At 42.8% G+C, this 16,375-nt stretch overlaps 1 protein-coding gene and 1 long non-coding RNA gene across 12 annotated transcripts in view; one reads left to right on the forward strand and one right to left on the reverse strand.

Annotated features, from left to right (window-relative positions):
• Window positions 1–16,375, reverse strand: part of ADAMTSL3 (ADAMTS like 3) — a 376,368-nt gene that overhangs the window by 16,902 nt on the left and 343,091 nt on the right. The window contains 4 exon segments of the mRNA XM_089906711.1: window positions 2,612–2,795; window positions 4,926–4,976; window positions 4,979–5,041; window positions 7,587–7,769. Of these exon segments, the coding sequence (XP_089762837.1) occupies window positions 2,612–2,795; window positions 4,926–4,976; window positions 4,979–5,041; window positions 7,587–7,769 (481 nt within the window).
• The window catches only part of LOC111164671 (uncharacterized), a 43,152-nt gene that overhangs the window by 13,223 nt on the left and 13,554 nt on the right, over window positions 1–16,375 (forward strand). The gene's annotated exons all lie outside the window — the stretch shown is intronic.

Below are 16,375 nucleotides of genomic sequence, written 5' to 3' on the forward strand. Positions count from 1 at the left end.
CTGGTTTTCTTTAATTAACAGTAATCTTTTGATGTTCCAACTACCTGGTCTTTTGTTGCAAAAACTCCTATATATCTTGGTTCCCCACTCCCCGCCTTGCCACTTCAGAACAGTTTCTCAGCATTATCTGCGATGCTATGTCCCAAGCTTGAAGTCCTCAGAATGTCCGTCGAATAAAACATACCTCTCGACTTTTAGGTTGTGCATTATTTTCAGTCGATGGCATCATTGGTCAGTTATCTGCTAGGGACTATGCTATTCAATCATTCATTCATTTTTTTAACAAATATTTTTAGAGAGTGTACAATGGGGTGATCACTGTGCTGAGTGCTGGGGATAACTTGTTAAACACACGAGCTGTGGATTTGGGTCTCATAGAACCGATAGTCCAGTATATGGGCAAGACAGGCAGATTGTGGTAAGAGCTGTGCAGAAGAATGACATGGAAACAGAAAAACATATAGCACAGGGGTCTGGGTTAGTTTGGGGACTAGAAGGTTTTCCTGAAAATAGATGAATAAGAATAACTAAGTGAAAAGAGAGTAAGCAGTATGTGCAAAGGCCCTGAGTCAGGAGACAAAACGGTATATCGAAGGGACGAAAAAGACTTGTGGATGGAGATCCAATAACCAGGCTGGGAGACACAGCAATGAGGCAGAAAGGCAGCCTGAGACCCAAGCACGCAGGGACTTTTATTTCACTCACCTATTCGGTCAGGCAGCAAATAGGTACTGGGCACTTACTATGTGCAAGGCATTATTTTAGACATTGGGGGACAAAATGAACAAGATAGACACAGTCTCTATGCCAGGAACTTTGACCTTTGTCCTAAGAACAATGGGAAGGCATGGAAGGTTGTTTATTTTTTTTAAACATCTTTATTGGAGTATAACTGTTTTACAATGCTGTGTCAGTTTCTGCTTTATAACAAAGTGAATCAGCTATACGTATACATATATCCCCGTATCTCCTCCCTCTTGCGTCTCTCTCCCACCCTCCCTATCCCACCCCTCTAGGTGGTCACAAAGCACTGAGCTGATCTCCCTGTGCTATGCGGCTGCTTCCCACTAGATACCTGTTTTACATTTGGTAGTGTATATATGTCCACGCCACTCTCTCAGTTCGTCCCAGCTTACCCATCCCCCTCCTCGTGTCAAGTTCATTCTCTAAGTCTGCGTCTTTATTCCTATCCTGCCCATAGTTTCTTCAGATCCATTTTTTTTGGTTTTTGTTTAGATTCCATATATATGTGCTAGCATACAGTATTTGTTTTTCTCTTTCTGACTTACTTCACTCTGTATGACAGACTCTAGGTCCATCCACTTCACTACAAATAACTCAATTTCGTTTCTTTTTATGGCTGAGTAATATTCCATTGTATATAGGTGCCACATCTTCTGTATCCATTCATCTGTCGAGGGACACTTAGGTTGCTTCCATGTCCTGGCTATTGTAAACAGAGCTTCAATGAACATTGTGGTACGGGTCTCTTTTTGAACTATGGTTTTCTCAGGGTATATGCCCTGTAGTGGGATTGCTGGGTCGTATGGTAGTTCTATTGTTAGTTTTTTAAAGAACCTCCATACTGTTCTCCATAGTGGCTGTATCAATTTGCATTCTCACCAACAGTGCAAGAGGGTTCCCTTTTCAAGTGAGGAGCATCGTGATGAGTTTGTATTTAGGGTTTTTTTTTTAAGGTTTTTTTCTGATGTGAACCGTTTTTAAAGTCTTTATTGAATCTGTTACAATATTGCTTCAGTTTTATGTTTTGGTTTTTTGGACGTGAGGCATGTAGGACCTTAGCTCCCCGACCAGGGATCGAACCCACACCCTCTGCACTGGAAGGCAAAGTCTTAACCACTGGACTGCCAGGGAAGTCCCATGGGTTTGTGTTTTCAAAGATGGTTCTTCTTATAGAGTGGACAAGGCACTCTAGAAAGGAGACAAAACTCAGGAGGCTCCTGGAGTGGTCCTAGTGAGGAATGATGATGGCTTGGACTCCATTGGTAACAGTGGGAATTGACAAGAACAGATGGAAGTGAGAGGAAAGTGGGAGTTCAGGATGTTGTCAATGTGATCTGGAACACTGGGGACGGATCAGATTCGGTGGAGATCATGAGTTTGACTTTGGACATTTTTAAAACCATTGATTTGTGTTGTCTGTGACACAGAAAGGTTAGTAATGGTTTTACCCCTGGGGGTAGAGTCTACAGAACTGTGCTTTTAACTAGTACCTCTCATGATCTGGCCCGCTGCCTTATCTCCTGGGTAAACCCATGAAATCAGCTTCACTGTGCTCTTAAGGGTACATTGTGAGTGCAGGAAACAGATCTGGGTAGCAATTAAGAGCAGATGCTGTGAAAGCAGACTACCTCAATTTGAATTCTGGCCCTTGTAACTGTGCGGCCTAGGGGAGTTGTTCCATCTGTAAAATAGAAAATGAACGACATCGACCTCAGAGGTGACTGTGAAGTGATCCACATAAAGTACTTAGCAGAGCGCCTTGTATGGTACATGCTAAACAAATCATAGTGGTCGAGTTATTAAATCCAAATGACTGGGCATTTTAAAACAAGCCCAAACCTGGTACTGCTGAGATGACTACACATACCTCGAGGGGCAGTCCCAGATGTTACAGGGCTGGAACCCAGCCAGCGGCTTCTGGAGGTGCTCACAGAAGGCCTCACTCACTTCCTGCCCGTTGGCCATTACACACTGGGGTCTCTGAACTCGAGCTCCCAAGTGGCCGCAAGTGGCAGAACAATGTGTCCAGCTACCAAGCTCCCAGAAAGTCTCTGTGGAAAGAAAATGAATGTCATGACAGATGAGAAATGATGATGGGCTGGAGACACCCCGGCCAAAAGCCAGCTGTTTTCTGATTACCTGCCTGTCTGGTGCTCTGAGTAGCACAGAGAATAAGCCATCATACAGTGCAAGGGAGTCCTTTAGATCTCCTTTTCCCTCAGCTAGCTTATTGTAATAACTGGTGGGAATGGCAGCCAGAACGGGGCCCTTGGACCACAGCCTGGGTGAGGGGCTACTGCAGACCAGCTGGATCTGCCAGAAAAAGCCCAGAGAGAAGGCGGAGGTATCCTGTGCAGTGCGCTGGCTCCTCAGGACTCTCCAAGCAGAGCCAACAGGACAAGAGTGGAGGGTCTCTCAGGGGATGCCCTAAGGATGCCCAGTGGGTTCTATTTCTCCAAAGTGGATCAGGCCGAGAAATGAAAGATGTTTAGCAGGGAGCAGGGATTAAGCAGAAATGTTAATGTTGCATTTCAATTCCATTCTTACTTTTCCATTAATTCTGAACCTAATTTCAGATTATTCCTGAAACTGCATACATAATTTGTCCTGGAGACATCTGGAAAGGTGAAAATGGGAGTTTCCTTTAGAAACGTTGAAGCTGACCCCCTCCAATTATAACGGTTTTTACTTTAATCCCCCTTCCAAGCAGCCTTTTCCTTCACTTTTGACACTTGGTAAAAAGATGAGGTAGGACACGATGATGACACATTTGTGTATGATCACAGAAAGTGCCAGATTTTTTGTAATAATCACAAGTAATTGATAGCTACCAGCTGTGTCCACAGGCTCCCTCACAGAGGGACTGATTTCTCTAACTTAATTGTTTTCCCGGTTTTCCTTTTGATTTTGGAATATTTGTCCTAAGTTGCATATGGTATCATTTGCAAAGGAGAAGAGAATATATTTTTAGTTGCCCCCCCCAGGATTACAGTTTATTTAAAACAAATTTTAAAAACAGCTAAGTTTATTGAGAATTTTCCAGGTGATAGGTACTGAGTTAAACACTTTTAACATCAATTTTCATTTAATCCTTATGGCCATCTTGTGAATTAGATTAGTTTTACTTGCAGAGGTGGACACTTCAAAAAGCTAAGTGACTTCCCCAAGATCCTTCAGCTGGATTGGGGCCCAGTGTGTCTGTCTCCAAATCTAACTCTTTCTACTCTGTCACATTTCACAAAGACACCTTGATGATTCAAGGCAGGACACACATGCATTTCTTTAAAAAAAATATGCATTTTTTTACTGAGGTATAATTCATATACAATAAAATGCTCAGATATCAGGCATGTGGTTTTATGAGTTTTCACAATTGTATGCACTTATGTAACCGTGATCCAAAGCAAGGTATATAACATTTCATCACCCCTAAAATTTCCTCCTGCCTCTTTTTTAATCAATTTCCCTCTCCTCCAGGCAACTACTTCTTCATTTCTGTTAATATACATCAGTACTATCTGTTCTTGGACTTCATATGATACATACTCTTGTATGTTTGGCCTTTTTTGCTTAACATAATGTTTTTGAGATATACCCATATTGTCCTGTATATCAGTCATTCATTCTTTTATTTTTATTGCTGAATAATATTTCATTGTATGAATACACCCACAAAGTTACACCTTATTCTCATAAGTATTTTTGATTTTCTTAACTCTACCTCTCTCCCTTGGCCTCCTAAAGAGTTTTGCAAGCTGGAAATACCTAGATTAGGTTCTTGTGACCAAGTACTGATATGTATGGAAAAAAATATTTGTGAAAGAAGACAAATGAAAGAATTGATTGCACAGTTCTTAGCAAATCTTCCCTCTGTTAATATTTACCAAGTTAGCAATTGTTTTGCAACTGGAAAACCAATGTCTGCATTACCACAAATAATGGTGCAGATTTGGGATATGACCTCTGTGGGCTTCCTCAGGAGTGAATTTTTTTTAAAAAACGTTCAATATGGAAGGAAAAAGTTGAACCCCAGAAGGCTGAGGGGGAAGGGAAAAGCTGGCTGGACGCCTAGGAATAATTTTACTTATTGCAAAGTGCAAAACATGGAGGGTCTTTTAATTCCTTTTCTTAGCACATGCCTTACCACCAGCAAATCCCCCAAAAAAGCCCAAATCCCAGACCTGAAGGTAGGGGTTCTCTTGTTGGCCCATTACTGTTGGTTTCAGTGTGGATGCCTGGAGCATATGCTGTTTATGGTCCTTGGGAAACAGAAGTTTACTGCCTGACTGTCTTTGTTCTGAGAAGAAAAAAGGAACACTTGTTTACCAATTAGAAGTTATCTAATTCTTGTTCCATCTTGGGTGTTCTGAAAGACGACAACTCCTGGGAAATAATTCCTTTCCAATAGAATACTCTGTCCCAGGACACTCAGGCTCACACAGATCTGGGAGCTATGTGTGGGGCTGGGTGTGCGGAGAGCCACAGGGGCTTAGTTAGTTATTAACTACGCTAACATGTAGCATCCCTGCATGTTTTCAGGGTTTACAGCCTAACTAACAAGCTAGGAAAAAATACATTCACCAGAATTCCAAAAGGGACTGGAGGAAGCAGCTGGGGCTTATAGGGCTCTTCCCCTCCAGACAGCTTTGGGAACAGAAGAAGGGGTGATGTTTTACAGGGGACCTCACATGGTGAGGACTGCATGAGTGTAAGAGCAGAAGGATGGTGTAGGAATGCTGTGTATTGTGTGATGTAAGACATTCTTGATTCCTCAGTCATGTGACCAAAGTCACAAGCTGCTTGACTGGAGAGACTTCTGAGAGAAGAGGCGTGCAGGGCAGAACTGAGACACCCACACAGACTCATGAGTGGAGAGGGGGAGAGGCAAGGAATAAGGCTGGGACTTCACAGGGAGCTTGGGGAAGGCACTCGAGAATCAGGTTAAGTTACCCCATTTGTTGACAATCTTCCATATTAAGATCCTAGAGGACCACAGAGGCTCTTTGGGAAGGGCCACATGGAGGTACACCAGTGCCTTTCTGATGAGCACTGAGAGTCAAGGAGGGCAGTATGGAGAACACTGAAAGAGATGACTATATATTTGGGCTCTAGTAAAAACTTTCTTTTTTCTTTTTTTTAAATAAGTTTATTTATTTATTCATTTCTTTATTCATGTATTTTTGGCTGTGTTGGGTCTTCGTGCACGGGCTTTCTCTAGTTGTGGCGAGTGAGGGCTACTCTTCGTTGTGGTGCATGGGCTTCTCATGGCGATAGCCTCTCATTTTGCAGAGCACAGGCTCTAGGCACGCGGGCTTCAGTAGTTGTGGCATGTGGGCTTAGTAGTTGTGGCTCACGGGCTTAGTTGCTCTGCAGCATGCAGGATCTTACTGGACCAGAGATCGAACCCATGTCCCCTGCATTGGCAGGCGGATTCTTAACCACTGCGCCACCAGGGAAGTCCTCTAGTACAAACTTTCAATGAGTGGCAGGTTTCCTCAATTTATACAACGGGATAAAAGATCACTGCCCCCTACACTGTGCTATTGTAAATATCTAAAGAGTTCAGGAACATCAAAGTGCTTTGTGCATGACACCTATTCCAACTCCCCATCTATTTATGTCTCTGGGCTCCTCTAGCTGCCAACAAGAAAAGCCATGGAGAAAGCTCTTTCCATCATCCTCTTAGTTTGGCTGTGGATTTTATAATCTCATACCAGTTCTGCCAGTGACTCAGTTTTATTCATTTATGAAACACTTATTTAATACTTACACCTGTGTTAGGTGCTGGAGAGACAAAGGACAATAATAAATGATCCCTAACGTCAGTCTAACTGACTTCTGTGATTAACTCTCAATCACTTCCAGACTCTGGGGGGGAAAGAGAAGTATTATTTATTGAGTCCTCAAACCCCTGCAAGTTAAAGCTCATTCTGGTGACAAGACTTCGTGAGCTCCAGATCTTATCCCTGACAGACAGCAGCAGAAGCAGCCAGCTTATCACCCTGTGCGGGGGGCTCACTGCAGTGACCTTCCCCAAATTACAATACTGACCCCACTACAAGATGTCTTAAGACTCAATTGATTAGTATTTGTTGAGCACCTACTGTGTGCCTCATACTCTATTACATTGTTAGGACTGCAAAAGAAATACTAGACATGGTCTGTACCATTGAGGGACCCACAATTTAGCGAGGAGACATAAATGAAAGAGGAAACAGCTGGAGACCAATGTGTGTTAGGACTTAGGGACCAAGGGGTGAGACCACAGAAAGGAGAGGTCCAAAAAAATCAGAGAAGGATTCACACAGGAAATAGGAATTCAGTTGGCCCTACAGGATGGGAGGTATTGGGGCAACATGATAAAGGCAGTGAGCAGTATGAGTGCAATGAGCACTTTTCCTGGGTAAGCAATATGAATGGAAGCCACACTTCCAGGGAAGCAACATGGGGTGTGTGTGTGGAGGGGGGTTTGGAACACAGGGCAGGAAACCACGTTGCCTAGAACAGAGCTTAGTGCTAGCTTACAGTGGAGGTCAGGGAAAAGAATTAAGCAGATGTAAAGGCAGAATATGAAGGATCTTGATTCTGGGCAGAAAGTTTATATCCCAATGTAGGTTCTTAGGCAGAGAAGGAGCAGCAAGAAAGTCACAACCTTCTAAGAGAAGAACTGGTAAGACAGAGTATTAGATTTAGTGCTCGTTTGTAAGTGGGCAGTGGCAGCAATAGTTAAAACCATTTAACGTCCACTTGTTTACTCCTTGACCAGAGAATCAACAAAACCAGGTCCTACTTTGTACATATTATAGGAAGCACTTGAAGGACAACAAGAATTTGACGCTTACCCAGCAAGTGGAGGATGGATGTTGCCATCGCCTTTCCAAGAGCATTGGTGGCTGTACAGACATAGGTTCCTTCACTTTCAAGGGAAACATTCTGCAACAACAGGGATCCATTGAAAAGCAAGGAAATATTGTCACTCAGAGATCCTCCTTTCTTCAACCAAGTTACATTAGGTTGAGGGACACCTTTGGAAGAAAAACAAATATGACAAAGGCAAACTCCTTTAAGAATAGGGCCACAGGACCACATGCAAATACCATTTAGCATTTTGACCACAAATCAGGAAATGGGTTTAATCACATATAATAGGAAAAACGGCTCTTTCTATTTCTATAGCTCCTCTATGGCAGATGGGGGATGCTGCTGAAGCAAAGGGCTTTGGTCTGCTGAGCACCAGGTTGGTTTATGTGTGTAAGTCAAGGAATAGGAGCCAAAGAGGGTGGGCTTGCTCTGTATTGGGAAGGGAGAGAAATTTGAAGTTGAATGAGGGTAACGGGAGAGTGGTTGGAAAAGAGGAACTGATCAAGCCGGATGAATGTGGAGGCAGAGACACAGAGAGAAATTCCTAGCAGTGGGTTGTCACAAAGAAGACTTTTGGAAACAAAAATATCGAATATGGATGTTTAAGTGGTTCGCTGTGCAAAAGGCAATGCAACGTTCCTCCCTTCAGGTGGAATACAAAATCTTTAGGGAAGTAGATTTTGTTCATCCATGCTTTTGTGAAAGAGGATAATTTCAGGGAACAAAAAGAAGTGTTGCATTTTAAGTTTGGGTCAACGTAGAGGTGAGCAGACTGTAAGCAACATCTCTGGACACAGAGAGAAGCGTGAGGAATTGAAAGAATTTCTTCCCCCACATCTTGAGAAATCTTAGCCGTTTGCTGGGCTGTGGGATGTGAAACTAAGAGGAATCTCATTTTGTTCTTAAGAGCTGGGGCAGCCTCCAGTGATCCAGCAGGGTTACTGGTTTTGAGGATGTCCTTTCTTCCTGCAATGCTCTGGCTAGAGAGGCTATGGCAGACATGGCAAGGCTTTCTGACAAGAAAGAGATGTCATCGTTCTAATCATGACATCTGCAATGCACCTTACAAGAGGCAAAACACATGCTCCATGAACACCGAGACACTTTCTCACGGTTATTCCCAACTCCTGGGAAGCAGTCATTGTTAGCTCTGTCTTACAGCTGAGGAAGCTGGTCAAGTCAAAACTAGCTCGGAACCTAAATACACAGAGAAGTGCTAATCACAAGTGCATATATACAGTTTTGTAGTTTCTTCTACAAATATAAACACATGGAGAGGTTAAACTTTTCTAAGGTCAACAGCTAGTAAACACTGGATCTGAGATTCACACCCACGCAGTTTACTCCAGAACTTACCTTTTAACCACAATGTAGGTAGGTCTTATATATTTCTTGATAGATTTATTCCTAGGCATCTTATACTTTTTATGGCCATAGTAAGCAGGCTCTTTTAAAATATATTTTATAGTTGTTTATTCCTGACAATTAGGAAAGCAATGAACACTCGCGTCTTTATCTTGTATCTAATCATCTTACTAAAGTTTATTATTTTGAATAGTTTTCAAATGATTTTGTTTTTTAAATGTAAACAATCACATCACTTATATGTAATGATAATTTTATTTTTTCCCTATATTTATACCTATAATTTCTATTAACTATTGCATTGTATTAGCTAATGTCTCTAGAACAATGCTGAATCATGTTACAGCAGGCAAATTTGCCTTGTTTCCAGCTTTAAAGGGAACATTACTAATGTTTCATCCTCAAGCACGTTGTTTGCTTTTGTTTTCTGTTAGCTGTTGTCAAATCAAAGAAATTTCCTTCTGTTTCTAACTCACATGGAAATTTCTAAACCTTTGAGCTAATATTTAGTTTATTTTAATTGGATTTTTAAAAAATTAAAGTATTTAAAGTTATTAATTTTCCTTTGAGTACAGCTTTGACTATATATATTTTGAGATGAAATAAACCATTACCATTATTTCACTCATTCAAAAATGTTTACAAAGTGCTTATTATATGTGAGACTTTATGCTGGTGCTAAGGATATGTGAACTAAGTTTCCTTAAGAAACTTAATTTTGTGGTCTTCTAGGATCTTAAGATGGAAGATTGTCAACAAATGGGGTAGGCTTAACCTGTCTGATTCTCGAGTGCCTTCTCCAAGCTCCCTGAGAAGTCCCAGCCTTAATTTTTAAATTTTAATTCCCTCCTTTGGAGGGAAACAGATGATTGCAATAAAAGGACATGAGGGCTTATGATAAACGTAAACACTGGATGCCACTGGCACGTAAAAGCTGTATTTAATGCAGACTGGAGAGAGGGGAAAGATTCTCCCATGAAGGGACATCTAAGCTAATACTTTAGGACAAGTAGAAACACGTCAGGTGAAGGGGGTGGATGTGGTGGTGAGACTGTTTTAGCTAGAGGGAACAGCGTGCAAAAAGGCACAGACACAAAGGAAAATATAGTGCATTTGGGGAATCATAAATTGCTTTTTTATGACTGGAGCTTAAAGTACATGGAGTAGGAGTGAGGAGAGATGACTGCAGAGGTCAGCAAGTACCCATAAAATGAAAATTTATTATCCACAGTAAGGAGTTTGGTGGCATTTATCCTAAAGGAAATAGGAAATAGTTTCATTCTTTTAAGCAGTGGTTAAAACTATCAGATTGCTGCTTCAGAAACATCGTTCTGGATGTGATGTAAAACGGGGACGAGGGAGGCAAGGGTCAGTAGGACCACGTAGGTGGTTACGGAAGCAATTGAGGTGAGACGCAAAGAGTGCTGAAACAACGGTGGGAGTGAGGGATCTGGAGAGAATAGATTCACTTAGTAAATATTAAAGAAGAAAAATCAGTAGGATTTGGTGACTGATGTTCTATGCGGGAGTGAAGGAGAAAAAGGATTTAAGGATGACATGCAGATAGAGGGTGGTGCCATTCATTGAAACAGGGAAAATAAGAGGAGGAGCAGACCTGCGTGATAAATTCTTATAAGCATGTTGCAGCCTGAGAGGCAGGTGTCGAATTTTACACATACTCCTAGGAGCCTGCGGGAACACTCCGGGGACGAGGACCGGTGGGCGCCATTGTCATGCTCTCCCTCTGCTGTGCTCCAGAGCTTCAGAATCTCCCAGAAGAGAGCTTTTACACAAGTCTGCCCTGATTTTTGTGGCTGCCACCTGCGGATGCCTCTGGAGGACAGGGGAGCTTGTGTTCCTGGTCCCTTGAGACCTTAATAATTGGTGTCACCCAGAAAAGAGCTCATACTCCTATCCGGCACCTTGATTTTTGTGATTGCTGTCAGGGGACACCTCTGTATCACATGGCTCTGGTGGCCAGTGGGGCTTATACTTGCGGGTCCCACAGGATTGTGGCCAATGGAGAAAGAGTACTTAAACAGGTACCACCCCCCAGGGCACAGCACGAGGCCACAGACCCAGGTCCTCCTCCTTTCTGTGAAGGAGGCCTATTAGCTAAGCATCATGACTGCGCCCGAGGGGCAGGCTTCTGATTAAACATGCATCTTGGGGCTGACTGTGGTCTCTCGCAGAGACCTCCGAGGGTGGGAGCTGTCTTCATGCTCACCCTCTGCCATGCTCCGGGGTGCCAGTGTTCCCTGCAGGCAAGCTGTATGTGCATCCAGTGCCCTGGTTTTTACCTCTGGTGTCCTGTTTCTATTTTTATTTTATATTGGAGTATTACTGATTCACGATGTTGTGATAGTTTCGGGTGTACAGCAGAGTGATTCAGTTATGCATACACGTGCATCTGTTCTTTCTCAAATTCTTCTCCCATTTAGGTTATTAAAGAATACTGAGCAGAGTTCCCTGTGCTATACAGTAGGTCCTTGTGTGTTGTCCATTTTAAATATAGCAGTGTGCACATGTCAATCCCAAACTCCCCATCTATCCCTCCCCCCCAACCACGCTTTCCCCAGGCTAACCATAAGTTCATTCTCTAAGTCTGTGACTCTGTTTCTGTTTTGTAAGTAAGTTCATTTGTATCTGGTAACCTGGTTTTTGTGGCTGCCACCCAAGGGATGCTCCTTGATCTGGTGGCTCTGTTGGCCAGCGTTGGAAGGGGTGGGTGTAGGGTTAGCGGTGGGATGGAGGGGTGGGAGGGTAGGGAGGAGGCAGGGGGTGGCGGCTTGCATTCCTGGGTCCCACAGGACTGTGGCAATCAGAGAGGTAGTTCTTGGCAGGCTATCACCGCCAGGGCACCGCACAGACAACGGACTGAAACACACCCCCAGTCTTTCTACGAAGGAGGTCTCTTTGCTTGTCCTGGAGCTTTGGCCTGAGGGGCTGGCTTCAGGTCTGGCTCACATTTAGTGGCCTATAGAGCTGCTTTCAAGGAATGTAGGCTGTAGAACGTAGCGCCCCTTGGCACTCTCCCTCCGCCTCGCGCCAGCTCACCACTATCACCCAGAAAAGGAACTTACACACTCATTTGGAGCCCTGATTTCGGCAGCTGCCACCCAGGGGACCCCTCCAAATCTTCCGACGCTGGTGGGCATCAGGGGTTACACTTAACAGTCCCACAGGACTGTATATATCTACATACTTAAAGGAAAAACTGATCCTGAGGGTCTAGCTTGCAGTCAGCCTGAATCTAGGTTCTGAGAGCCTCCCGTTTGAGACACTGACAGGTCTTAGCACATCCTCAACTATGAGGAGTTATTAAATACATACAGTAAGTCCCCTACATACAAACCTTCAAGTTGCGAACTTTCAAAGATGCAAATGTGCGTTCGCGTGTCCAATCATGTAAGTTAGTTCACGTGTCTAGAGTACATTGGTCACATCGCATGCATCTTCTACAAGTGGCTGTGCTTTTGCGTACTTTACTGTACAGTACTGTATAGAGGACAGTAGTACAGCATCTTTATTTCAAGCCCAGGATGTCTGGAAGCAAGTGTAAAAGCAGCAGTGATATACCTGGTACTTTTCAAGGTAATGTACTGTAAGATTAAAAATGTTTTCTTTATTTTTTGCGTTTATCTTTTATGTATTATTTGTGTGAAAAGTATGATAAACCTATTACAGTACAGTACTATATAGCCGATTGTCTTAGTTGGGTACCCAGGCTAACTCTGTTGGACTTGCCAACGAATTAAACTTACGAACGCGCTCTTGGAACGGAACTCGTTCATATGCAGGGGACTTACTGTAGTAGGCTGCTTGGACAAGCACAAAGGTTAGAGAGACAAACAGGAGCTGAGGCAGAGCTGAATGACAAGGTTCATCTCCTGCATGAGGCTACTCCTTCAAAACTGGAAAAGGTTGTTGCTTCATCTCTATAGAAGCCAACACAGAGACACAGAGGGGTTGAATGGATGAAAAACCAAGACCCATCCACATGCTGCCTACAAGAGACTCCCTTTAGATATAAGGATACACACAGACTGAAAGTGAAGGGATGCAAAAAGATATCCCATGCAACTAGAAGTTAATTTCACGAGGAAACCTGGAAAATCACACAGATGTGGAGATTGAAAAACATGCCACTGAACAACCAATGGATCATCTTGCTTTTCTAGATTTTCTTGGGGACACAGCACATACACTACCTAAGACTGACCTTGGTGATGCAGTGGATGCTCTCATGTGCTTCTTGAGTGCTAGTTCAATGCCATTTTTACCGCCTAACCTCAGCATTCTGACTCAGAGCTCTAATGAGCAGAAATGCCTCCTGGCCCATCTAGATAGATCCCAACCAGCATCTCTGCTCCCAGTGCTGACTATACTTGGTATCTCTTTTACACACTTTATTTTTATTTCAAAGGGTAACATTAGGAAGAGCAAATCAGGTCTCCCTCTTTTTTGCCTGAAGACCACAGAAGTAAATCTGCGGTTTCCTGAAAGCCTCAGACCATACTGCTCAAAAATGTCAAGGGTAAAGATGAGAGACTAGGTTAAATTTCTCTTGGGATTCCTTTCAGCTGAAGGATATGTGAGAGATAAATTCATCCGTTCATCCATCCACCCACCTGTCACTTTATATATTTATTCAACTCACTTTTATTATGTACCTCCTATGACCAGCACTCTTCTTGAGCATTATGACTGCATTAACCTCTCACCTCTCCAGTAGATCATGAGGGTAGCACCTGGCAAAGGGTAGACAAATGAATATTTGCTGAATGCATAAATGAGTGAACTAGGGAATGGATCTATTAGAAGAAAATTATATCCCAAAGATACGTCAGCATGACTTCCTGGTTATTCACGCCAGCGTTCTCTTCCAAATGGCAAAGATAAAATGCTGACTCTATTATTAAAAATCTTCATAAATTCAGACACTATTTTGGAATCTGTGGTAATTTAGAAAAGGGCGGTATTAGCTGGGAGGAAAATAACCTCCGTAAATATTTTGAGGCGAAAAATGTAAAACATTTCAGAAATCCCTTTAAACACTTAACTAGCCTCCATATATGTGAATTTAAATTGTTATTAATTAAAGGGATTCCTTTAAGACCTCTGCTAAGTCATTCTCTCTTGAGTAACGGAACATTTTTTAAAGCAACACTAAGTTTGAAAATATTTTACAATTTAAGGATATTCAGATTTATCTCCTGCAACTAGTCCCAATTAAGGGGAGTTTTCTCAAATTATAAAACCTCTTGCAGTGAGAGACCCTGAAGCACTTCACATGTATGGGCTTATTCATTATGCCTCTATCATAAGAAGCATGCAAGCAACAGTGCTGTCAATTCTAAATTGAAAAGAGGTGTACTAAAGCCCTTCAGCAAGGTAAAACAAGCCACACGGGGTTCTCGGGGAAGAGCACTCCAGGCAGAGAGAACAGCTCACGCTTCAGCCCTGAAGCAGGGTTCTTACCATGGGGTCCCTGAACCTCATGTAGGTCCATAGACGGAATTCAGGGGTTTGTGACCTTTCCACTTACTCCAGCTGAGATTTAGCATTTCCATCAACTATGAACATAAGCAACAAACCAAGGTAGCAGTACCTTGGATGCTGAAGCCAACGGAAATCACAGATATTTTCATATCACATTATAATTCTTACAGATATCTCACAATATCTTTTATACCATCACTACTTCAAAACTATGGTATTTATTGGATGAATGTTAGCTTTTCAATTGAATGCTTAGTAAAGAAACATTATTAGATCGCATACTTGCTTTATTAATATTGTGATATCTGTATTTTGATTATAATTGGTTTTCTTTATAATATACAGTCTGCATCTGAAAGCACTGTTCTGAGAAGCAGTCCCCTAGGCTTCATCAGACTAGACTCCAGGGCATGCTTCTCTTATTTTGGAAAAAGATAAAAGAACACTGTGGCTGCAGGGATGTGAGCAAGGTCAGAGAAATGGCAGGTCGGGTGGGGGCTCAGATCATAGAGAGCCTTACAGTTCATTGTAAGGCTCTGGTTTTTATTCTAAAGGCTTTGAAGAGTTGTGTGTTCTGACTCTTGATTTTAAAGGATTACTTTGACTGCTACGTTGAGAGTAGATTGTAGGGGGCAAGGGCAGAGAGGGAGACCAGCGAGGAGGCTGTGATTACAATCCAGCCTAGAGATGATGGTGGGTTGGAGCAGCTTGGTAGCAACTGAAGTGGTGAGAAATGTTCAGATTCTGGATATATTCTGAAGGTGGATATATCTTGAAGGATTTCTCTGGGGAATGGGGGATTGATGGACAGAGGGTTATGTCAGAGAGAAATGCAGGTCAAAAATGATGTCAAGATTTTAGGCTCACGCAACTGAAATAAAGGCACTGCCATTCTCTGAGACTCAGAGAAAAACTCCATGAAGAAGCAATTTGGGGAGCAAAACTCAGGCATTCAGTTTTGGATAAGTTAGGTTTGAAACATCTGATATTCACTGAGGGATGCTGAACAGGCACTTGGATCTGTTCACCTAGGCTTAGAGGAAAGGTCTGGGCTGGAAATACAAATCTAGGAGTTGTCAGCATACAGATGACATCTGAATCCTTGAGCATGAATGAGATCGATGAGGGAGTGAGTACAGCTAGAGAGCAGAAAACGTCTGAGCACTAGTCCTGAGGTACCTTAACTTAGAGATCAGAGATGTGAGGCAAAGCCAGCGGAGGAGGCTGAAAAGGAACAGGTGATACGGTGGGTGTAGAACTGGGAGCGTGGTTTCCCAGAAGCTGATGAGAAAGTATTTCACGAAGGAGGGAGGGAATAGCTACTGTCAAATGCAGTCACTGTCAAAGGGCCAAGTAAAAGGTCTGAGGATTGACCACTGAATTGGCAATGCACAGACTTACATGGTGGGCCTGCTGGTAACCTTGACAACAGCTCTGAAGGTTGAGTGGTGTGGATAAGCTTGGCTGGAGTGAGCTCACGAGAGGATGAGGGGAGATGAAACTGGGACTGTACGAACTACTCGAGGCGTTTCGCTATGATGGAAATTGAGGAATGAGGCAGTAGCTGGAGGGGGAAGTGGAGTCAAGGTCAGGCTATCTAAAGGTGGCTTCACTCACCTGGAATTTGCAAAATCTTCCTAACCGTTCTCACTGCTCCCACACTGGCCTTCCTTTCACTCTTTGATTCCCTAGTCTATTTTCAACATGGTAGCCAGAGTGTTTCTCCTAAAACATAAGTCAGATCATGTCATTCCTCCAATGGCTTCCATCTCATTCAGAATAAAAAACAGAGTGCTTATGATGGCTTATATGGCGCTACGTGATCTGCCTCTATCATCTCAAAAACAAAACAAAACAAAACAAAAACGCTGAGAGACAGAGAGAGGCAGATTCTTGATTAAAT

Source organism: Delphinapterus leucas, chromosome 2, assembly GCF_059928025.1.
Source record: "Delphinapterus leucas isolate spDelLeu-1000000601 "Yukka" chromosome 2, BTC_Dleu_Yukka2, whole genome shotgun sequence".
Classification (NCBI taxonomy): Eukaryota; Metazoa; Chordata; class Mammalia; order Artiodactyla; family Monodontidae; genus Delphinapterus; species Delphinapterus leucas.